This window comes from Myotis brandtii, unplaced genomic scaffold (assembly GCF_000412655.1).
Source record: "Myotis brandtii unplaced genomic scaffold, ASM41265v1 scaffold32, whole genome shotgun sequence".
NCBI lineage: Eukaryota > Metazoa > Chordata > Mammalia > Chiroptera > Vespertilionidae > Myotis > Myotis brandtii.
In genome coordinates this window covers 14,035,198-14,058,476 of record NW_005362269.1, presented here as the reverse complement: position 1 = coordinate 14,058,476, position 23,279 = coordinate 14,035,198, and the positions used below count along the sequence as shown (strand labels likewise).

The following is a 23,279-nucleotide window of genomic DNA, read 5'->3' as shown; positions in this document are numbered from 1 at the left end:
TGACGCACAGCTGCGCGTGCCCGCGTGATTAATAGTACGTGCAAGGACTTGGACCTTTCAGAGGTCACCCGTGTGTGCTGGATAATACAGCACAGATCCCCAAGTACCCTGGATAGGAATCCTGGCTCCGCACAAGTGCAGTGGCATCGCCTGCTGTCACTGACACTGCCCGAGGCTTGGTGCTTCCCCCCACCTGAGCTTCAAAGAGACGTCGCCTCCCCCAAACCAACATTTTCAAGATAAAACGGGCATCATCTTGTTTTTGTGGCTACTTCTCTGTAAAGTGTCATAGGTACTAGGATAAGCAAGAAGGCTGGGCAAACTAGAAGGCTGCTACGTTAGACCTGGACAGGTCTCCAAGTTCAGGATCGCCAGGCCGAGGTGTGAAGGCAGCGAGTGTCCATGCAGAACACACTGTGCTGTGCAATGCTGAGCTTGAGAATTTAAATGCACCAGAGTCGAGAGATCCGAAATGATGGTTCCCACAGCAACTATAACTCAGTTCTCTGGTGAATATAAAATTAACTTTATTGTAAAACATGCTGTTCAATTTACGCCTTAATATAGTCATGGCAGAGTTACAGTTGCTGTGAGAACGCGAACTCGGAATTGTTTTGAATAATTAATTTAATGAAAAGTTGGTGGAAATGTGAACTCCTGATAGAAAGTCAGCTTGAATTTAGGGACGCTGGCCAGTGATGCCTGGGCTGAGAGCAGGGAGACATTTTCGGAATCTGAGATCACTTAGTGCATTTTTGGCCTGGGGGGCACTGGGAAAGTAGAACACCCCAAAGTGCTCTGCCAGGGGTATTGCCCCTCACCCCCACCAAAGAGACACTCCTGCAGGGGGTGACTTTCCTAACAGAAGAGGCTGTCTCCCTGGTGCCATATACCTTCATTTCACTGCTGCCCTCCAACATCATCCTCTTGCTGCCACTACCTGGGGTCAAAGCAGGTGATCAAAACAGTGTAATGGCTACCCCTGGTCTCTGTCGAGTGAACCCGGATTTAGAACTCACCCCCCCCCCCCCCCCCCCCCGTGGCTGACAGTTACGTTACGACTTACACCAATTGCTTAACCTCTCAGAGCCAGGTCTCTCACCTGTACAATGATGCTGGTAATTGATTTTACCTCATAAAATTGATATGAGGAGTAGATGAGAGAAGCTATGTGAAGAATCCAGCATGGAGGCTGGATAAGTGTGAGCTGTTATTATCTGAAAAGGGAATTCAGTCAATCAGTAAATTCAAAACACATAAAAAAATCGGTTATTTGGCCTTTCTCATTATTTTAGTCCACAGTGGTTTGGTATAAACCCGAGCCAGCATTTGGCCAAACTGAAGGAATGGACTCTCCCAGAGACCATGTTCCAAGGGTTGGTTGCAAGGGAAAGGGGTGAAGGCACAGCCTGGTAGGAAAACAAATAAACAGGAAACCCCCGCCCCTCCAGCAATGTGCATTTCTAGCCTCTATAGTTCCCAGCCTGGCTTGAGCTACTGCCTGTATGAATCGGTCTCATGCTGTTTCCAGGGCCTCTACCTCCTTCCCCTCACGATCTTGGTTTTTTACCTCGCTGTGATCAGGATCAGCAACGGGTTAATGTCTCCTGAAAGACATGATTTTATAACGCTGTCATATGCACCTTCACTGCTCAGAAAATATTTTAAGGTTGCATTACTTGGTGTAACCCAATCTCACTGGTGATGGGAACAGAATGCAAATGGCAAGAAAGAGCCGTCCCAGTGTGCCGAGAGCAGTGAATCCGGCGTCCACATGGCCTGCTGGTCTAGCCGGACACTAGCTCAGCCTGGAGTGCCACTTCCTGCTGACCAGTGCGTCTACACGAGAACCTCCCTGGCTGTCCCTGATTGCCTGTAGGAACCAATCAGACCTGAAGGCCAGTTCAGCCGGGTGGACTTGAATCTGCCGGCAGACCTACTGTCCGGGGTCATCTCCGGTGGCGTTCCGTTCACTGTCCGACAGGACACTTCGGGCTTCACTGGATTCGGAGCACCGAGGATGCCGGGGGCTTCCCTGACATTTTTGAATTTCTAGAATGTCATCCTGAGGCTGTTATACCAGAGGTGTCCCCAACAGGGTGACCTTTAACTCCCAAGAATGTATGTATGTTCGTGTATGTGGATAAAACATACAAACGGTGACTTGTTGGCATGACACCTTGAGAGGCCTGATGAGTGAAGCCCAAGAGGAGCCTCGCTGACCTTTGAAAGTTTCCGTTCTGAACAGCCACGCAGACAGCCAAGTCACTTTCTCCCAAGGCAGCAAAGAAAGCCACCTCTTCAAATACTTCAGACATCTCCACACCTTAGAGACATGCAATATTGATTTTGACCTCTTGGGATGAGCTAAATCAGCATGATTGGATCTGGCTGCTCAATCCACTGCACTGCACTTCTGACCAGACCAAGAGATTGCCAACACCTTTCTGTGGGATCTTTCAAGTTTACACCCCCAGAGGAGGCAGTCTGCTTTGACTGGTCAGTGTCTGATTGGCGGGGTCAGGTGGGAAGTGGGTGGGCACGCCAGCCTCTGTTCATCTAAGGTCAGTAAGTCCAGTTCTCTCCCCAACACACGCATTTGAAATGGCCACGTGTTTCTCTGGTTCTGCACCTGCCTCTGAAGAGTGTTTATGATACACTCGCAGGCAGAGATGGTGAGTGACTGCAGTGCACTATCATGCTGGGAACGGTAGCTGGAGGTGAGCTGATTTGGGAGGAAGAACAGGGCGATCTGTAAAATGCAGGACACTTGTGCTCTGCTCTCCTGGGAGAAGGATCACCAGGTTACCCTGCTGGTGACCTTCTCTCTGGGAAGATCCCCCTGAATAGAGCAGGGCAGAGAGCGCTATGCCTATGAAGTGAGGGGAAGGGGCTGGGCAGTCACAGAGGGGAAATGATGACAGAGGTAGAACTCCCATCACTGCTGGTCAGTGTGACTTTCTCGGCTGTCTCACTCAAAGCAACTCAGAGATCTTTGCTCCCAGCCCTTCACTGTAGCGCTGGGGCCCTCATCACAGCTTTACATGGCCATTCCTGTTAACCCATTGGCCAAAGAGTGGGCACGGATGCTGGCTCTGTGAGGGAGATGGAAATTCTATCGGTCTAAGGAAGAGAAAGTGACGTGGGAGCCCCCAGCAGCATGAGCCATTAGCACGTGTCTAGAATCCTAAAGACACCTATTTGAAGTTTCTAGGTGTTGAACATTTGCAAAAGTAGCATTTCAGAGCGTGGCATCAGACCAAAGACCAGTGCGGAGACGTGCTGGAATGGGTGGGGATGGACCATGCTGCGCCTGCCGCAAAGTCAGATGGGCGCACACACATGCACACACAGATGTGTACATACACACACACACACGACAGGAAGTGGTTGCTGGCTGGGTTTGCCTGTACATTGTTGAGATGTGGGGCTTAGCCGTCAACTAGAGCAGATGGAAGGAAGAAAAGCCAAAAAGGGCAGCAGAGGGGGCAGTCAAGGGAAACCCATGCCTCTTGGATGCTGTGCTTGCCAAGTATGTAGGCCATGGATTTAAATCAATGAGTCAACCTAGCTGCCTTGTGTACAATGCTCTCTGCTGATGCTCATTGTGTGTCTGGGGGCAATAGCTACCTGCCTGCTTCCTGGGGGTTGTTGTGAGGTGGACTGAGGCAACACAAAGTCTTTTGAGCTCCTTGGAGAAAATTCACTGTGTAAGTGCAAAGTGTCCCCATTGTACCCTGGTATGGAGACTTCCGCCAGCTTAAACCAGTCACCAGGAGAGCTGGGCCATCAAAGAAAAGGAGCCAAAGCTGTCCCAGTCTCAATCCAGGCCAGTGATGTTCCCGGATTCAGTTCCAACCTGCAGAGGGGATGTGTCAATGGCCACAGACGGGGGCTCCCTTTGCTCTAACCCCGTCTCCTTTGCAGGACCTGCACAGCACTCTCGCACACTTTGAATTGCTTGCCAACTTTTGAGAATTGGGAGACTATGCGTAACAACCCTGAATTCTGGCTTCTATCGAGAATTAGAAAGGTTGGCAAAACTAGGCTCCTGGGCAACATTCAGCGGGGAGGTGGGCGTGTCCGCCCTGCGCAGATGTGCTTCCCTTTCCAGTTTGAGGCCACTCTCTACTGTCCTACTCCCTGCGTGGTGCACTCACGTTGCTCTAGCCTCATCCCGTCAGGGGCATTGGCATGTACAACTCTTTCTGTCCTCCCTCCCCTTTCTTGTAGTCAACAAAGAGACCGAATTCATAGTGCCCTCATTATCCAAATCTAGGCCAACTCCCCTAACAGAGGAGAGGCCGGCCCAGCCTCCTCCTGCCAGGGGGGACGAAAAGAAAACTCGGTTTCTCCCACTCCCTTCCCTCGCCCGTCATTCCACCTTTAAACCTCAAGGTTTTCTTCCTGAGAGATGCCCAAGCAGTAAGCCAACTAAATTAGATTATAAACGTCTGAAGGTTTTCCTAATCAATAAAAATATAGCCACAGCTAAGAGAAGATGAGACTTAATTAACGAGTGTTATTTAACAAGAACACGTTGTGCCATATATGGAGGATTAAAAGATAAATAAGGATAGGGAGGAAAATAAAAATTTAATGAGTTGCCATCTTCATTTGATTTAACGAAATTTCTTGCATTGTTGAAAATATTAACAGTTATGAGGGAGTCATTTGTGTGTATCCACACAGTTTGATACCTGACTGCTTTCTTTTACTTAATTACACTGTGTAACAAATGAACTCAAACTACCATTTGAAGTCGAAGGCTTCCTTCCTTCCTGATCGCCTTGGGAAGCTGTGAGCGAGGAAGAATGCTGAGAAGTCAACCAAAAATTATTGGCAGAAACTCCAGGAAAGGTGTCTTGAGTTAGAAAACAGCAAAGTCTCATGAGGAGGCTAAGCAGTGGGGGTCTACATTTCCTCAGACCGTCGCCACCCCTCTGTTAACCCCTTCTCTCTGAGCCCCGCTGCCCAGGGGTCACCCAGAGGAAGTACGGGCCGCACCCAGCCCCCATCAGGTGCTCAGCCGATGTTCCACGAATGAATGAACACAGTAGCCACTGCTCAGCTGGAAGCAGACAGAGCAGGTGTGGGCCCTGACATGCACGCGATAACATATGTGTGGTTCTCTGGCTTCTGTTTCTAACACACATGTTGTTACAATGGCAGTCGGATCCTCCCTGGGCCATTTCTACACTCTCCCTGCTTGTCTCTCGCTCCCTCGGTTCTCCCTTCTTTAGGCCGTATAACCCAGGTATCCCAAGCTCCTCCCGCAGGAGTGAAACAGGAAGAGGGCCCAGACACCTGGCTTAACCCATCAGGGTTCCCACCAGCCTCTCTTCCTGGAGTTTTGGGCCCCTGCCTTGTGTGGTCGTATGACACCGTTAACGCTCCCTTAACTGGTCGCTCTGAAAAGACACACTGGGCAAACTAAGGTCAAGGCAGGATGGTGTGGCGCTAATTATTATTATTTTTTTAAATTAATTTCAAAAAGGAAGGGAGAGAGAGAGAGAGATAGAAACATCAATGATGAGAGAGAATCATTGATCGGCTGCCTCCTGCACGCCGCCTACTGGGGATCATGCCTGAAACCTGGGCATGTGCCCTTGACCGGAATTGAACTGGGACCCTTCAGTCTGCAGGCCGACACTCTATCCACTGAGCCAAACCGGCCAGGGCTAAGTGAACATTTATGGAGTGTCAACACTGTGTTAAGTGAAGTCCTCACGACAGTCGCCCTTAGGTGTCATTGTTTGATTGACGGATGGAAAAAAATCAGATACGGAAGTTATATAACTGGGCAGAGGCCACCCAACTTGCAGCTGATGGAGGCTGGATTCGAAGCCAGGCCTGTGAGATCCCAGAGCTCCTGCATTTAACTCCTTTGCTACACCTTTCCCCACACCAGCCCCACCTGCTCACGACACCATAAGGACAAGAGCAACGCATCGCCAGCGAGTGTTCATAGTGAGCAGAGAGGAGGATGTTACATTCCACAAACGCCGTGTGGGAGATTTTGCGAGCGTGGAGTGGGTGTTGTGTATTATGTGCTCCAAGCTGTTTAACTCCGGGTAGGTGGATTCCTGCACCAGGCGGCTCTAGGCTATGATAACATTTCCCATATGAGACCCCCAGAGAGCAGGTCCGTAGTGAAGGGATACAGCGCTTTCTTGGCCCCATTAAATGGAACTAAAAAGTTAAATCAGTGCACATTCAAGGTGTGGTGTGGTGTTGATAGCCACATGCGTAAGGGGCCCAACTCGACGTGCCTGCGCTCCCCAGTTAACAGGGAAAAGCTAGTTTCTCTTCCGCCTCCAATGTCTTCAGTCTCTCTCCTAGCCCATGGGCATGGCGGTCAGCAGTGACATTTGGGCTCTGGGCTCTCATGCCCGTCACGGAGAGGAACAGCTCACTGCCTGCTGCCAGGCGCGCCCTGCAAAGCGGAAGCCGCCGGTGGCTCCGCGTTTCCTGTCGTTAGAAAGTGCGTGTTTCCGATGCGGTCGCCTTGTTCACTTGTTGGGATAAACTCAGGTACAAAGGTCTCGTCAGTGCTTGGGAGGCGGTTATTTCATAACCATTGGGGCCCCCACCCTCCGGCATTATTTCTAGACAATTAGGGCTGTCCGGCAATTCCTCTTGATGTTAAAGCATCATTAAAAAAAGAAAAATAAAGAAATGCCATTCACACGAGAGCCCAGGACTCTGCTTAGACAGACGACCCTTCTGGGCCACGTTCTGACCAACGTCATTGCCAATTTGAGCAGGTGTTGCTGCGGCCACGCTTGAAATGTGTGGCCCGGGAGTCTCATCAATTTTAATTTTTTTCTGAGCAGCACTGATGTGGGGCTTTCTGTCTCTAGAACCTTCTTTTCTCTGGGGTCTGGCAGGATGCAATTGTTGTGATGTAGTGATTTGGGCTGTGTGGCGCTGGGTGGTTAGAGCTGTCAGCCTCAAAGAGCCACGCCAGAAACTGCTGGAAGCCTGGAGCCTGGAGGATATGGAAGCTGTTCTCTCTCCATTCCTCCCGTGACACAACCGTCCTGAGGGTGGGAGACCTCAGGGCTCTCATCTGCCCTTGAGCTGACGCAGAGTGGAAGGAACCCTTAACATACAGGAGGAGGAGCAGGAGGTTTTTGTGAAGAGATGACTGTGAAGATGCCAGGGGTCCTACCTGAGTCCAAATTGGGATTCGGAGCCTGGCTGTGTGTGAAGAATTGGGGCAACCCTCACCAGCCCTGGGAGTGTGCGGGGTGTCTGAGGGCCGGGGGAGGCGAGCAGAGGCAAAGGACCCCCTGGTGTCTGTTCTGCAGCCCAGCCCGGGGACAAGCCCTGGATGTAGGCAAGAGGAGCTATTGGCAAAACGTGAAAGGCTGTTTTCTCAAAGGAGCATGGATGGAGCCAGCTGATAAAGTGCCCTGGCGTGGGGGAGGGTGGCAGCCTCTCCTTCGCTGTGGGAATTCAGCTAAGTGGGGCTAAGGGTGCCGGCTCACACACCCCTGGCACGGACCCTGGTAGAGGGGCGGTCCTGTAGGGTTCCCCTGAAGTGAATTTCATAGGCAGCAGACTTTAATGAGAACACCAAGCTGGAAGAACCGGAATGGGCTAATCATGAGCATGTAAGACCCTACAGAAACTTCTAGAAATATTTGGGTTGAGAGTGGGAGTAAGTTCTGCAGTTGAGTTGAGCCATGTCTCATGTCACCTACTCATTTTCACTAATTTCCCTGACCATGTGGAGAAGTATATATACCTCTACCGAATTAGTCTCCTCACTTGGCACTTGACCAAGAGGAGTCAACCACATCTCCAACGACCTGGGAACAGAAAGACAGTAACGCCACCACGAGCCACGGAATGAGGTCGTTTGCAGAGAATTCCGTGGTGAAAGCCACCAGAGGAGACTGAGCAGGCTCCGTAAGGATCTCAATAATAATAATAAAAAACCCCACTGGCTGGCAGCTTTTAATTACTTTGCAGATGTTGCTTCCTATCATTGAGGACCAACCAGGCCTCCTCCCCCTTAACTGATTACAAAGAAAATATGTTTTTAAGAACAAGCACTTTACTTAAAACTAGGGATATTTTTTTAATTAGAAGAAAGATTAACTAAATGCATTTCCTCTTGTAATTTAATCCATTCTAATTATCCCGAGAATGTTTATGATGAAATACTTAGCTCTCTCCTAGCTGCGATTTGGTGCGGTTTCTTTGTTACCCGTGAGGGGAAAAGCTCAGAGATGGTCAATGACAGGGTGGCCTTCGGTGGGTCCGATGACAACGATGCACAGAAATGCACGACGGAAGGACGAGGAGGAAAGCAATGGGCCCGGCCTCTGGCTGGTGGGTTTGTGCAACAATGACACCTGTTTTCCAAAGGCCACCGAGGCGAGCCTTTTGAAGGAGGCTGTAAGACAGAGCGTGATAACAGCAGCGGCCTGGTCTGAGATGGAACCCCATTAGGCAGGCAACTTGGGAAGAAACGCGAAATCTGCCTCTCACATGAGCATGTGGGATTCTCTGTGTGGCTCCTGATAACCCAGGAGACGAGCCAAGGAGTTGCAAAGACTACCCAGATGTTACCCACGGGTCTTGCTCCAAGGAGTGGAGCAATTGCAGCGTGGGAGGAATGAGGATAATTGTGGAGCTTATTGGGCTGAATAGGAACAGAAATCAGTGAGAGTTTGGGTCTCCCAAAGGGATGTGTGTTACTAAGTAGAGGCTCCTGGGTTGTTCCTGTGCACGGCACCACCGCAAATATAAATGTGGCACCCAGAGCCCTGAGGAACGAGATGGAGTAAGACAAGGAGAGGCCGGGACAAAATGTTCTAAGAGACCCTGACCTGGCAGCATCCTCAAATGTGAGAGATGCCAGGTTCCTTCTTTGAGGAGAACAGTATCCGTCCTAACGTCTGAAATTTTATCCTATTCAATAACAGCAGAATCCAAAACTTCTACTTCAAAAAAATGTTGTGTGTGTGTTTTTTTTAAAAAAAACTGTACTTATTATAAAAATCAATCCAGAGTTAAAAATCAGTTCTCATAGACCTAGTTTGAGACATTTTGGTTGAAAGTAGCCAACTCCAACTTCACAATAAGCCTCTATTGACATAAGGACATTCAGATTTTTGATTCCAGGTACTATTGGGATGTTTGGTAAGAGAAGCAGGTTTAATTCCAGGTAAGAGAGGCAGTTTATGCTTCTCTGTAAGAACCAGGTTCCAGTCACGTTACAGGACTTTTTTAAGGAAATTAATAGTGGGTCGGTGTTATTTTTCACATGCTATCAACTGCCTGATGGATGGGAGGCAGATAGGTCAAAGGGAGGTCGAAATTAGTAGAAATGTGTTAGTGAGAATTTAGTTTGATAATCCTCCCTGCCCTTTAGTTTCTTACACTGGTACTAGATAATGATGTGATGGTGATGGTGATGATGATGACATCAGCTCACATTTATTTGGCTCTTATTGTATGGTGGACACTCTGCCAAGTACTTTACATATAACCCAGTGAGGTAGGTAGTTTTAGTATCCCCATTTTACAGACAAAGAAACTGAGGCACACAGACATTAGGAAACTTGCTTAGATTTGACCTTGGGAAGATGCACACAAAAGCCTCTGTCTTGAGCACTTCATTATCACACTTGCATTGTCCTGAGTCCAAGAGCAGTGGACACAGATAGACGAGCCCCTACTTTAACACCATCTCCCTCTTTTAACAAACACGAATATAAATGGATGAAGTGGAGCCTGGTTATTCAGACTAAGAATGTCTTTCAATGCACCAAAGATACACTAGATCAGTGGTTCTCAACCTTCTTAATACCATGACCCTTTAATACAGTACCTCACGTTGTGGTGACCCCCAACCATAAAATTATTTTCGTTGCTACTTCATAACTGTAGTTTTGCTACTGTTATGAATCCTAAAGTAAATATCTGATATGCAGGATGTATTTTCATTGTTACAAATTGAACATAATTAAAGTATAGTGATTAATCACAAAAACAATATGGAATTATATATGTGTTTTCCGATGCTCTTAGGTGACCCATGTGAAAGGGTCGTTTGACCCCCCAAGGGGTCGCGACCCACAGGTTGAGAGCCGCTGCACTAGATAAACTGGATATAGATTGGAACTAAGATGAGCAGACAGACTAACAGCGAAGCACCACTGACTATCTTCAATAATTCAACAACACATCACCAGCTGAGCCAGCCCTCTGCTCGATCTACCCTTTAATGTAAAATGTATATTATGGAGCCAAGCAGGAAACTCTCCCTGCTCCAACAGAAGAAAGATCTGATTGTGCTAGAACAGCCCATTCATGATTTTGCATCAAAAGCAATAAAATTCTGGACATGTGGACAGGAACTTAGAGATCTCATCCACGTGTGTTCTAAATTGGTGAGGCAGTTTCCCCCTTCCGTTGTAGCTCACCTTTTGCAGTGCCGTGAAAATGTGTCCCTGTAACTTCTACCTCCTGGCCCTTGTTCTGGGTTTGGGTAAGAAACCTCTGCAGACCGCCTGACCCAGATTCAGCGAGAACTTCTGGGCACATGGCAATTGTCGGTCTTCAATAAGAAGGCTCACATTTTGGCCAAATTGTGGGGGCGGAGGTGGGGCAAATCAGAAGTGGGACATCTTTTGTTCTTTGCTAAGAGTTGTTTATAATTTTTAACATGAAAGACCATCACTTTAGGGTTTTACTTAAAAAAAAAAAGATGAAGCTCCTAGGCCAGACTCCAAGTCAGGGCCCCCAGAGGATGGGTTAATTAACCAATCGGAGAATTAGCTGCTTCCACAGACCCTTCCACAGTGGTTAATGTCATCTCAATTTGATCTCAGCGTAGAGTCACAAAAGTGCGATGTTCAAGGGTAATAGCTTCAAGAAGAAAGTTTCCGTAACATAGAATGAAGCCGGACTGCGATGCAGAGCAGCCGCATTCAGTCTGAAGTTGGCTAATTTTGACAGTCGTTTTCTTCCCAACCTGTTCCCTGTAGTTCTGAAGCTCTCTCCCTCTTGGACTGTGACCTGTCTACTTTAGATGACAATCGCTTAATCAGCCCATCAGATCCTCTCACGGCTGGTTCTACCTTGGGTAAAGACTCATTTTCCTTATTAACATCATAAGAACCTATTTCTTCCCCCAACCAATTAAAGAGGAAAAATAGAAGGGCCCCAGTGCGACAGAGGAAAGAGAAAACTTTCCTGACTTGTGGCACATGGGCAGGTCACTCAGCCCCACACGGTCCTAGAAACAGAGTCCTCATGATTCTGAAAAGCAACTGGAGGTCAGGATCACATAAGACAAAACAAACAAGTTGAAATAACCATTACAGACATTACTCGCTGCTCAGATACCCTACAGTTCACCTAGGGTCGGTGCCTAGTGTTGGTGGATTTATTCTATGGGCTGTTAGGTTGTATTATTCAGAATGGATGTCTGGACAGTCCACATTCAGGAGATAATTAGCTTTCCTCCTTGCATTCAATGGCAACATGATTGTTGGTTTCTCCCTGTACTGCCCAACTATTCTGCTCACAAAACACAACTAACATCTATTCTATTTCTTTATAATGCAAGAGACGCCTCTCCCAGTTTACCATAGTTGGTCGTGATTTTTGACCTATTCTTTGGTTCCTTTATGCCCTGGTGCTATAGCCTTGGATGGCTTTCTGCAGTTAAATCCCCTGTATTAATAAGGGGTGGCTGTGGTGGTAGGGGCAGGTTATAGAAAAAACAACCCATTTTAGAATAAAGCTATTCTACCCACACAATATGCCTTCTGACTTATTCATAAGAATAAACGCAGCCTATCCAAATAATGCTAATATATTGCAAAGATATACATGAATTGTGCTTGATTTGGATTCAAAGCTTATTTCTTCTTTATGCAATTCTGTAACTTTTAGCCATACCTTGTATTAACTTGTTAGAAGAGGTAATATAAGAATTGTTGCTTGGTGGAATCCAGGCTACCAATAACTTAGCTCTAATGGTTACCATCGAAATGGTATTCCTTATATTTAATCTCTAGTGATATGTACTCACTTTCCAAATATAAAAAATATGATTTGGCTGAAAAAATTCCAAAAGTGCATTTGGCCAAACATGGCTAGATCCCGATGACTCTACCCTATTGTGTTAGAAGTCTATGGTTTTACCCTCATCCTCTCCACGCCCCCACCCCCGCCACCGCAATCTATCATCTTATTTCCTTCAGCAAAATAAATCTGATCCACAAGTGCTGATGGGAGTTATTCAGTGGACTATTGGCAATGACCCAAGCAAACAGCCTCCCTATGACCTTCTGAAAATAGGCCACAGGCAACCCAATTTCCCCAACCATAGCCACCCAGTGCTCCCCCTTACCCCAAATCCCCCAGTACATTGTTTGCAGACCAGGTGCCATTTCATTCTTTCTTTCTATTCATCACTTTCTATTTTCAAAATACAGCATTTGAGGTTCTGCTTGGAGTGAACCAAGAAGCCCCTCTTTCCTTTCTCTGTGTTTGTAAATTGTGGCATTTACTTAAAATGAATGGACAGGAGTGTCTGCTCAAAATAAAAGATGAAAACTTCACGCAACAGCTCTGGGGCCAGAGGTGGAAAAGCAAAGGAAGCAATTATGCGCGTATGAACATCTCTAGCTTCTGAATAGCAAGTCTCAGCAACCAAGGTATGTCTTTTTTTTTTTCCAGAGGTGGAAAAGCAAAGGAAGCAATTATGCGCGTATGAACATCTCTAGCTTCTGAATAGCAAGTCTCAGCAACCAAGGTATGTCTGGCTTTTTTTTTTTTTTGAGTAAACCCCAGGAAACACAGCTATGAGGAGACAGCATCTATCCTACAAATGAAACCAGAGAGCTCTAATTTCTTACAAGCAAAGACTTGGTGATAAAGATCTTTGAAAATTACACAGTTGTAAGTAACTCATAAAGTCACGAGAGATCACTGTTCTGAACAAGAGGCTTGCCTGGATCACCACTCTCTTCATTTTGGGAGCTTGACGTGGCATATAAATTTGCATTTCCTCTATGACTCTCAAGAACTCATGTATCTTAACGCATGAAGATGTGAATCTTGAACCAAACATTTCAAGTAGCAGAAACACCTTTTTCCAATGCATCCTTCCCGGAGGGCTAGCTAGAATGACACATCTCCTGTGTTCTCTGCTGGCTATGTCCTCACCATTTTCTACTGAGTCATCTTCTCATCTCATTTCCAAAGGCCCCAGAGACACTTCACCTCAACTCTAGTTTTCTCTCCACTCCATGTGCTGATACCGGCACCTTCTCCCTTTCTCTCGGCCCTTGATGTCCTTCAAGCCACAACAGGGGTCCTTCTCCTCATCCAAGCTGACCCACCTCTCTTTCTCCTCTCTCTCCATCAAGAATTGTGCGACTCTCTAATTCAGGATTGGCCTTTTTTTTTTCTTTCCTGTAAAGGACCAGATAACAAATGGCTTTGTGGACCAGGAGGCCTCGGTCCCAATCATCCAACGCAGCGACACATGTGGAAACTGACAGTACACCCATGAGAGGGTGTGGCTGTCTACTAACAACATTTGTTTACGGACATGGAAATTTGAATTTCATGTAATTGTCAAGTGCAAGAAGATATTAAATTTTTTTCAATGCTTAATAATAAATGTAAAAACTATTCTTAGCTCAAAAGCCATAGAACAACAGGCAGCAGGCCAGATTCTGCCCCGCCGGCTGTGGTTTGCTATTCCCAGAGTAGAGAGGGCGGTAGGGAGGAGAGAGCCAGCAGGCATCCCTGTGGGGCACTACATCCTCGGCAAGATGTGGGAAGGGGAGAGCCCTGGGGAAGGGAAGCTGGGTTGTGTGGATGGAAAGAAAGTAGATTTTCTACCTAAAGATTATTGGGGGGCAAGAGCTCTTCTGGGGGGGAGGTCAGGGGCAATAGAAGTATGGAGAACTGGGAAGTATTTAAAATCACAGTGGGCATGCAAAAATATAGCACAGGGAACGTCCCTGACAGTGGAAGCTATTAGTAAGAATCTCAAACTGTCCTGCAGTGGGCTGTGCACACCCCTCCCCTGAAAGTCTTCTGAATTCTCCCCCCGACTCTGCAGGGAGCTGAAGATGAAAGTGGCTGCAGGGGGAGCAGGGTCTGAAGCATCATTGAGAGATTGCAAAAACAATTCACTGCCAACAGGCTGTCCCGGCAGGGTCCCAGTGCTACGGCCGTGGCCTGATCGGCGCGCTGCCCCTTGGAGGTCCAATTAGACGGAACAGGGAAGTCTAATGCAGAGTGCACTTGACCTCTGCCTGAGCGCCCAAATGAACAGCATGGGAAACTGAGTCTGGCCCCACGAGTCAGCCCTGGATAAGCTCCTCACCCCCGTCTCTCACTCCAGGTGGACAACCTATGACTAGGGTTCTGGGGTGGGACAGAGAAGAGGGCCCCCAACATGACAGCTAGAACCCAAGTGACTTCAAGGGGGCAAGGCAGGAGTTTGGCTGGAGACATCTCTGAGCGTTTTCATGCAAGCAAGTGAATTAGCCAGCTTGGCATGAAATGGACCCCGGACCTGACTTGATAAAACAGCAGAGCTGAAAACTGGAGGTAAGATGTAGGGGCACTCAGCTGTCTGAGGGATGTGGAAACCAGAGCTTTGGCGTCCTTCTCCTCACTTAAGGGGCATTGGGTACAGTCAATCAAGTATTTTCCCACTCAAACTATAAGGATAACAAAAAACAAACAAATGCCCCCCCCCTCCAAAAAAAACACTTGAGAACTATTACTTCTCAACAAAGGAAATGATCTTTAAAACCCTCTCAGTCGGAAGCTTATACAGAGAGGGGGCTGAGTGAGAATGAAATGGGACCAGAGGAGACATTCAGTGACGGGGGTGTCACTGGATGGGCCCAGGAGGAAGCCTGGTCTAGGGATAGCAAGAGAATGCTCAAACCTATGACAGTGGTCCTTGGCTACCCAGGAAACCTGGGAGCCTGCCTGCATCCAACCTCGTCTAAAATAAACGAGTTCAATTGTTGTCAGCAAGCAGGGATCCAGGGGCCCAGCCAGCTGGGTGAACATCGAAAAAGGGGTGACAGGCAGACCACAGTCATTGGGGAGCTTGAATCTCCAGGCCCCAACAATTTCCCATGCATGTGCATTTCCCCTCCTCAAGATCAGAAATTTGGATGGATCGTCTAATTCGGTCCCTTTCCTCCCAATCTTGAATTCTGGAAAGCAGGGAAAGCCTTTTCCGATAAGGAACCTTGCTTTTCCCTTCGCCACCCCCGTGGGGATTTGGAGAGGCAGCGAAAAGGTTGGAGAGCACTCGTGTCCCTGAAGGAACAGCCGGTTGCAATGCACGACCATCACTATCGATCTACGATTTATGAAAATAAAGCAATATGTGCCTGTTTCGGTGCCTGCCGTTTGCCTACCAATGGTGCAGTGTTCACCATTCCAGCCCTCTCGGCATTCACATTTGCCATCTTTACAGGTCCCGTGCTCAATGCAGCGGGGGTGGCACACGCGTTGGTCACAAGCGGCGCCTGTCCAGCCCTCTTCACAGCGGCAGGCTCCCCCGATGCAGACGCCGTGAGTGCCACAGTCTACTGAGCACACTTCTGGAAGAAAAACAATGATTACAGCTCAACACCACCCTGGCGACACCCTCCGCGGGAGGCCAGACCACGCACCTGGCCTGGGACCCTGGCGCAGGCCCCACGGCCCAGCACTCTGTCACCTTGGGAGGCCTTTCTCTCCACTGGCCGGGGACGAGTGCATTGTTACGGATTCTGCAGAGCAGCGGTTCTCTGGCCCAGCAGCAGCACGGTCCCCTGGGAACCTGTGCCTCGGTTGGACCCGCTGAATGAGAAACTGGGAGTGGGGCTCCGGAATCTGTTCTAACATGTCCTCCAGGTGGGCTTGATGCTCACCAGAGTGTGAGAACCACTGCTGTGGGGCCGAGGCTACCGTAGGAGGGCCGGCGTGGCCATCCACTCTGGCGGAGTTCCCTGGGAGGTGCTCCCCTGAGAAGAGACCTGGCAATCTGACTCCTTAGCCTGCTGGGTCATTGTCCCCCTTGAGAGCCTGAACTGATCAAAGGCCCATTGGGGGCCACATGGTGACGTCATTCCTGCACCTTGTAGCAACGATGACACTGGAGCTGTGCTGCATTTACACAGCCTCTTTCTCAAAGGAGCTCAAAGTCTTTTGTGCGTGGGGAGGAGACAGACAGACAGATATGCACTCTCTGGCTTTCCAGACCTCTCACGCGAGGACAAGCACGTGCCGGACATTCATCCTCAGGACGGACTACTGAGGGGGGCGTGGCTCGTGGGGCCCAGGAGGGGAAATCAGACCACGGGGGAGGGTCACACAGCGTGTCATCAGCACAGTGGGCTCCCCTCCCCTCATCCTTTGCAGGGTTTGGCCTGGACCACCAGCATTGGAGCTGAAGCCAGACTCAAGTGGTTTCCAAAACAGCCCACGTTAACTGACGCTTCTCTTTTGCTTTTGGCAATGAAATATTCATTTCTTTCCCACGGTCGGCAAAGCTCTGCATAGATTCACTTCCCGATTGCCTGGCAATCTGACAGCTGTCTCGCTACCGGAGGAAGGGGGCGGGACCGTGATCACTTGCTTGGATGGGCACTTGTCAGTGTGAGGGGAACCCTTCCCAGGAAGGCTAGGGCTGGCTTGAACTGTTGAACCATTCCATTGTAAGGTCACTTGGGAGGTAAGACACACACTCTTAATTTTAGGAAAACAAAGTGTACAGCACAACTTCATTATTTGCCTGCCACGGGAGTACTGCGGAGTTTTATAGAAGGTTCTCGCTGCACCCGAGGGAGCCTCTTTTCTGTTTTATAGGATGTTCCATTCAGCTTGCCTGGGACTGAATTGTTCTGTTTGGCTTTCTGGTACCTTTAGGGAGCACACATAAGGAAATTCATAATGCAAATGGAAGCATCCCTCCGGGGCCCCTCATCCCTTTGCAGGGATGGACCAATGAGGTACGAGGACCTATGCAGTGGCTTTTTTTTTCTCTCAAGGATCACTGACTTCATGATGGAGGAGGAGAGAGTTATGAGACCAAAGTCCAGGGACCAAAGGCCTTATGTCCCCAGCTGAGTGTGAGGAGTAGATGCCCATGCATTTGGGCTCACGGGAGGACACAGGACACACGTGTTGGGGAAAGTGAGCAGAAGACCTCACGGCTTACCAACGGAGCAGTCGGGACCCATCCAGTTGGGATCGCAGCTGCAGAGGCCCGTGTCGGGGAGGTAGGTGCCGTGCCCACTGCACTGGTCTGGGCACTGGACCCTCGCCAGCTCACAGTTTAGACCACCCCAGCCAGGGCTGCAAAGGCATTCTCCATTTACACAGACCCCATGGCTGGAGCAGGTAGGATCCAAGCAGTCAACTGGAAAAGACGAAGAGGGAAATATCATCACTCATGGGGGATGGGCCACGAGACACCAGATACCAGCTGAATGCACCAGTGGCTCACCAGTTCCTATCCCCCTGCAAGCAAATGGAACAGCCAGGTAATACTGACGTGGTCCCTTGAAGAATTCAAGACTTGTTATTTGTCAAAACACCAAATCTCAAATTTGAAGAGAATGTGAAAGAAAAAAGGGACTTCCTCAAGCAGAACTAGGATGAATCAGATATAGGGGCGTGCCATTCAACCTTGAGAACCTTGCATTTATAAACATTGGTGCCTTAGTGGAACCTATCAGAGTTTCTAAGATGGAACATGAATATGTTGATACCTGTGTGTGTGGTATTGCCAAACCCAATTACCCCTCATTATTGGAGAGAAAGTAGAGAGGCTCATTCTAGCTTCACTCATACTTGACTTCAGAAGGTAACAAAAGACTAAAAAGAAAATCAATACAATTCATAAACGATTGACTTTCTAAACTGTGTCACTTAGGCTAAGCCTAAAATGAGTTTTCATTTTCTGAGCACACACCTATTGAAGGAGTTAGTAGATGTGCAGGATAGAAGAATTGAGGTCGGGTGTGGAAATAATCCAATGCGGGTAACCTCCCCACAGAGAACTGTGAGTGGACTGGATGGGTGAATCTTGGCTGTGGCACCGATCTTCCACTAGACAGCCAATCGAACTACTTCATGGCTAGATTCTGTTGTTCTTGCCAATTTCATGGTCTGATTGTTTGGCCATCTCAATAATGAGAGTGGATATCTATCCAGTGGGTCACCTGAAGATTATTATTCTGAAATCAACTCAAGGTGAGAAAAGGAGTGAGCTACAAAGGCAATTCTTGAGGATGGACTTTGTGCATGAGATGCGATCCCAAACTTCAGACATCCAGACAGCCAAGGGTGGTCAACTTAGAAAACCAGCTTCCTTAGGTATTCCTAGGAATCTGGAGAAGAGAGCTCTGCACACCATGGAGTTTGAATGGCAAATGGTGGATAGTCTCGCAGGGGGCTCTATGTTACTTTGTAGATCAGAAAAATAGGGAGGTCTCATCGCCTTATTTGACCAAAACATATCTTTCCTCCATTTTTAACAGCTTGGAAACCAGGCCTATTGATGAAAACATTTGCTTCTGCCATCACCTGGGGGGTGGGGCACACCTAGCTTGAGACCTCTTCCAATTTTCCTCTTGAAGTGATTTGGACCACACGGATTGTGTCATTCCTTCCCTCCAGTGTGTGCATGCCATTTTGTGTTCAGATTCTCAGAGAAGATTTTCATTTTCTCTCCTTGCCCAATGCCAGGATTAAAACATGCAAGATTCTTGGCCTGGAAATCGTTCACCATGACACTGAGAGAGCAACCCCTTGGGGTCCCAGCTTTTCGTAGGACAGTGTCTTTTTTCTTTCTTATGGTAAACACCATAATGATGCGTTTTCAAATGGTGTACATTAGCTCTAAATATGACATTATTCAGCTTATCCATGCCACGTGGACATCAGACTTGAGGAACGTGGATTTGTTAGAAATCACAATATTCTATGAAGTTTCCAAAGAGCACCCCTCCCTCGAGGCAAAAACAAGCATTTTCAGTGTTAAGAGGTGTTTCTCGGGATTCCATTAGGATATTCTCAGGAAGATATTATTTATGGAAATCAGTTTGCAACTATTTGAGCCACGGGGAAACAGAAGCTACCATTGTTTTGTTATTTATTTATTTTTTTAAATATCAGGTATACATTCTCAGACAGGTGAATTTGAGTGATTTACTATTAGTTGAAGCTGTTCTGATGATGTTACTTGCTCTGATTATAACCACTTTAATGTTGAAGTCATTGTCTTGGGGATTATAACTCCTGGTGAAATGAACCCTTTCTGATACCTTCGGATCTGCTCCATTCAGGATGTGGAGCACATCTGCACGTAAATGAATGAAAGGTTCGACTACACAGAAGACATTTACAAAGAGGCTGTGTAATGCCTTTGTTGTCTCTGCCTAGCACGTGTTAAGGGAACATAGTAGGTGTTCAATACACAATTGCTACATGGAAGAATGAATGACAGATGTTGCTATAAGCATTTGTTGTTAATGGGACAAATTTCCAGTGTGAAGACTGATAAGAAAAATGGTGTTAATGACTTCTTGCTTTGAGGAAGAATGCTGTGCAATTTGGGATCTGCAAAATATAAACTAATTCATTCAGAATCCACGTTTTCCATACTCTTCTAGTAAAAGAAAATCCCTGAGTTCTAGTTTTTATTCTGACCCCATTTCTAACATAGCAAAATCGAAATGTACACAAAAACACCATGTGCTATGTGCCTCCAAAATTATCCTTCATTTATAATTACCCACTTAAAAGGTTTGGGGAGGTGCCAAGAGCAAGGAGCTTTCAAAAAACTAAAAAACTATATCCCAATCTTTTTCTTAAAAGGATGAAATCAAAAGTAATATACAAAAATAAATAAATAAAATGACATTTTTTTCTTCCAGATAAATGAGCTCACCCTTCTTTATCCTGAATTATGGTATGAAGGGAGGAAGAAAATCCACTGAGATTTATTAGCCAGGACTGGTATGTCATAAAAAGAACCATTTATTACATCTAGAAATATGAGCTAACCCTTTCTCTGGTCAGGATACCAATAAATATGCCCCATTGTGCTATATAATTATAGCAGCTGATGGAATAACTAAGTGTGGACTTTAAGAGGGGCAGTTTCACTATGAATTTTAAATTTGGTTCCAATTTCAGAAGAGGGTCTTGTGGCCACATCCTTAGAGTCTTTAGCAGGCGGGAGGGACGATGGCATGTTACGAAGCTTTATAAATAGAAACAGTGTTATACTTAAAAGGGGGACAGTGGCCTTTACCAGCTAAGTACCATGTGCCTTCCACCACCAGCCCCCCGGCAGCTGAGATCATTAGAACTCATTTAGTCTTGAGCCCTCTGTAGGTTTGACGAAAAAGGGTTGTGAATGCAAGTTCCATCCCCGAGGATAAAAAAGGAGGTCAAGGAGTTTCACAAACAATAAGTACTATAAACCTCCGAAGAACCATGAATTACATTTATGAAGTTAAATGTCATTGAAAAATGACTCAACGGTGAAACTGACATGAAAACATGGCTGACATCAACTAACATGTCAATTTCTCACTCATCACCTTCCCACTCCCCCAGACATCATCGCATGAAACCTTATGAATACGTCCTTTCATTTTCTTGGGCAAATGTGTTAATAGTAAAACAATGTTTATGCAGCAAAAAATGGAGGATGGCAACTATTGATTTCATTGCCACGGCCGTTTCAGGTAAATTGTTTGAACGTTATGACTGTGATGAATATCAGAAATAAAAAAGCTAAATGGAAGAAAAAAAGTGCTGATCCGGACTTTCTGATTCCATTTCCCATTTTGAAAACAGCATATGAATCACTCAGGTCATTCTTTTTGGGGAGGAGAAATCAATAGATGAGATTTCATCCCTTTGTAATGATCCGAGTGGTTTCCTTGTTTTGTTGGATGGCTAATTCATTCTGGGCATTTAAGTAAGACTGGTCGGGAGAGTGGGGAAGTTGAGGAGTCACTTGAAATTCCACTCAGACAGATATGCACAATCTTTACTGGAGGGAAAAAATTCTAAGGTGGGCAATGTCATAGCTCTAGCACTTTCCTCTCCAAATGATGGATGCAAGAGGTGGCTTTAACCTTCTGGTCACATTATTGGCCTCTCCCCTGTTTTCAGTGAGTGCAACTTTGCCTCCTGCGGTCCATTTATCTCTAAGAACTTTAACCTCTCAAGCAGGATTATTAGATCAGTACTTCCTCCATCCCTACTCCCAATTTGGTTTTATGATGCAGACAGAGGGAGGCTACCTTTTATAACAGAGGGAAAAAGTGTCTATCGAGTTGAACAAGTGAAGATCCGGGGGTCAGACTTCTGGGCCCCATTAAGGGCATTACCACTGGTATATTAGAACGATCTTAGAAGAAGAATGTCATGGAAGCTGACTCTCTGTAGCCATAGATCTAAAAACGGTGAAATGGGAGATTTCACAGAGGGAGCGTCTGTGTGTGTCTCTAAGGCTAAGCCATCGTCATTACTTCGTGGCGAGGGCTGTCATGGTTGGCTATTTTGTACAGAAGCCTGGAGATCCATAGGTTAATGGGATGGGACAACGGATTCACTTGCATCTGAGAACGTCATAGCACCTGAGGTCCCTCCTTATCACCTTGGCAGTCAGCAGCTGAGAGAGAACACGGGCATAGGGTGTCCAGCTGGATCTTTTCTGTGGGGACATCCTGGGTGGTCCCCTGGACATCTTTAGCTGTTTCCCATGGAGTTGGCTGGGGGCTTCACTTTCCCCCTTAGTTGTTGGGTCAGCTGACAATTCTTTTTTTTTCACTGGGAACAGGGGAGAAAAAATGGCGGTTTGAGATGTGCGGGGATGTTTCACTGGGAGATGGACTAGCGAATGTGTGCTCAGCTGGAAGACAGCCACTAAACTGATTCAAAGGTAAGGGAGTAGGTGAGGGGCAGAGAGGACCTGTCTTCCACTACTTAAAAGTCCATGAGAGAAGCAATAGATGGACAACCAGAGATACCACGTTCTAGAAGGGCACACACAGAGCAGGGCGGCTGGAGGCAGCTGGGCTGAGTTCCCTTGCCTTACAGGTACCACAGGGGCTCCCAACACCTTGGTACTAACTCTTCTGAAAGAACTAAGCAGAGTCCCCAGGACTAGTCAGAGTGGCTTCTGAGCACTTCAGAGAAGGGCTCTTTCTCCTGGTCTCTGTTCAAGTTATGTAAGACTGGAGTCGGTTTATGACACCCCCTGACGTTTACCCACAGTGTTCGAGGCCACTTCCCCGTGTGCCCCAGCGAGCTCTTGGTCAGTACCTGCCAGCCCTCCCGCCGCACACCCACCACTGTCCCCCACCCTGTGATGGTAGGGAACCAGGACGACTTCCCCTACAGGGTGATTCTAAGTGACAGGGACACCAGTGGTCTTTCGGGCCTGACTGCTTTCTAGTGGTATTCGTTTTCAGAGGTATTTGCACAGACATACACTAGTATATGGGTCTCAGGTTACCAGGAACAGTAAAAACAAACAGCTTTGGGGAAGACTGGAAGATTGGGCGCGGGGATTAAGCATTTTGTTTCTTCTTTTCCGGATAGGTTTAGGGAGTCCCAATGCAGAGCTCTTTAAATAAAGCAAAAGAAAAGAGGGAGGAAGACAGGGGAAGGGGAAGGAAGAGGCAGGAAGAGGAGGAGGAAAGACAGTGGGAAAGAGAAGACAGAAAGACAAAGGCAGAGGAAGCAATTTAAAGAGGGGAAAAAAGGGCGAAAGCGAAAAAGCGAATTAACATGAAGAAAAACCACACATTCCTTCCAGAACCATTCCACAATCCTTCTGTCTTCTACTTAAAAGTCCATCTAACTGTGCTGCACACCTGAAATGAATACAAAGTAATCCTGAATGTAAAATATGATGGAAAAACAAAGCTTCAAGTTTTGTTTTGTTAAATCCTCCCCCAAGGATATTTTTCCATTGATTTTTAGAGAGTGGAAGAGAGAGGGAAAAACAGAGAAATATCAAATATCGATTGGTTGCCTCCTGCACGCACCCTGGGCCCCGGGCAAGGAGGAGCCTGCAACTGAGGTACGTGCCCTTGACTGGAATGGAACCCGGGATCCTTCTGTCCAGAGGCCAATGCTCTATCCACTGCGCCAAACTGGCTAGGGCAAACTTTGAGTTCTTAAAAATAAAGAAGTCCATAGAGCCAAAGAGTTTGAAGTTTTCTGTGCAAAATGTTGAAGTTGCCTTTGCAGAG

General features: G+C 47.2%; 1 protein-coding gene across 9 annotated transcripts in view; it reads right to left on the bottom strand.

The window, feature by feature from the left end:
• Window positions 1-23,279, bottom strand: part of TENM2 (teneurin transmembrane protein 2) — a 1,214,660-nt gene that overhangs the window by 113,922 nt on the left and 1,077,459 nt on the right. For all 9 annotated transcript variants that reach the window (XM_005870581.2, XM_005870582.2, XM_005870583.2 and 6 more), the window contains 2 exons: window positions 17,216-17,416; window positions 15,429-15,614 (listed from right to left, as the gene is read on the bottom strand). In XM_005870581.2, coding sequence (XP_005870643.1) covers window positions 15,429-15,614; window positions 17,216-17,416 — 387 coding nt within the window. The remainder of the gene's footprint in view (window positions 1-15,428; window positions 15,615-17,215; window positions 17,417-23,279) is intronic.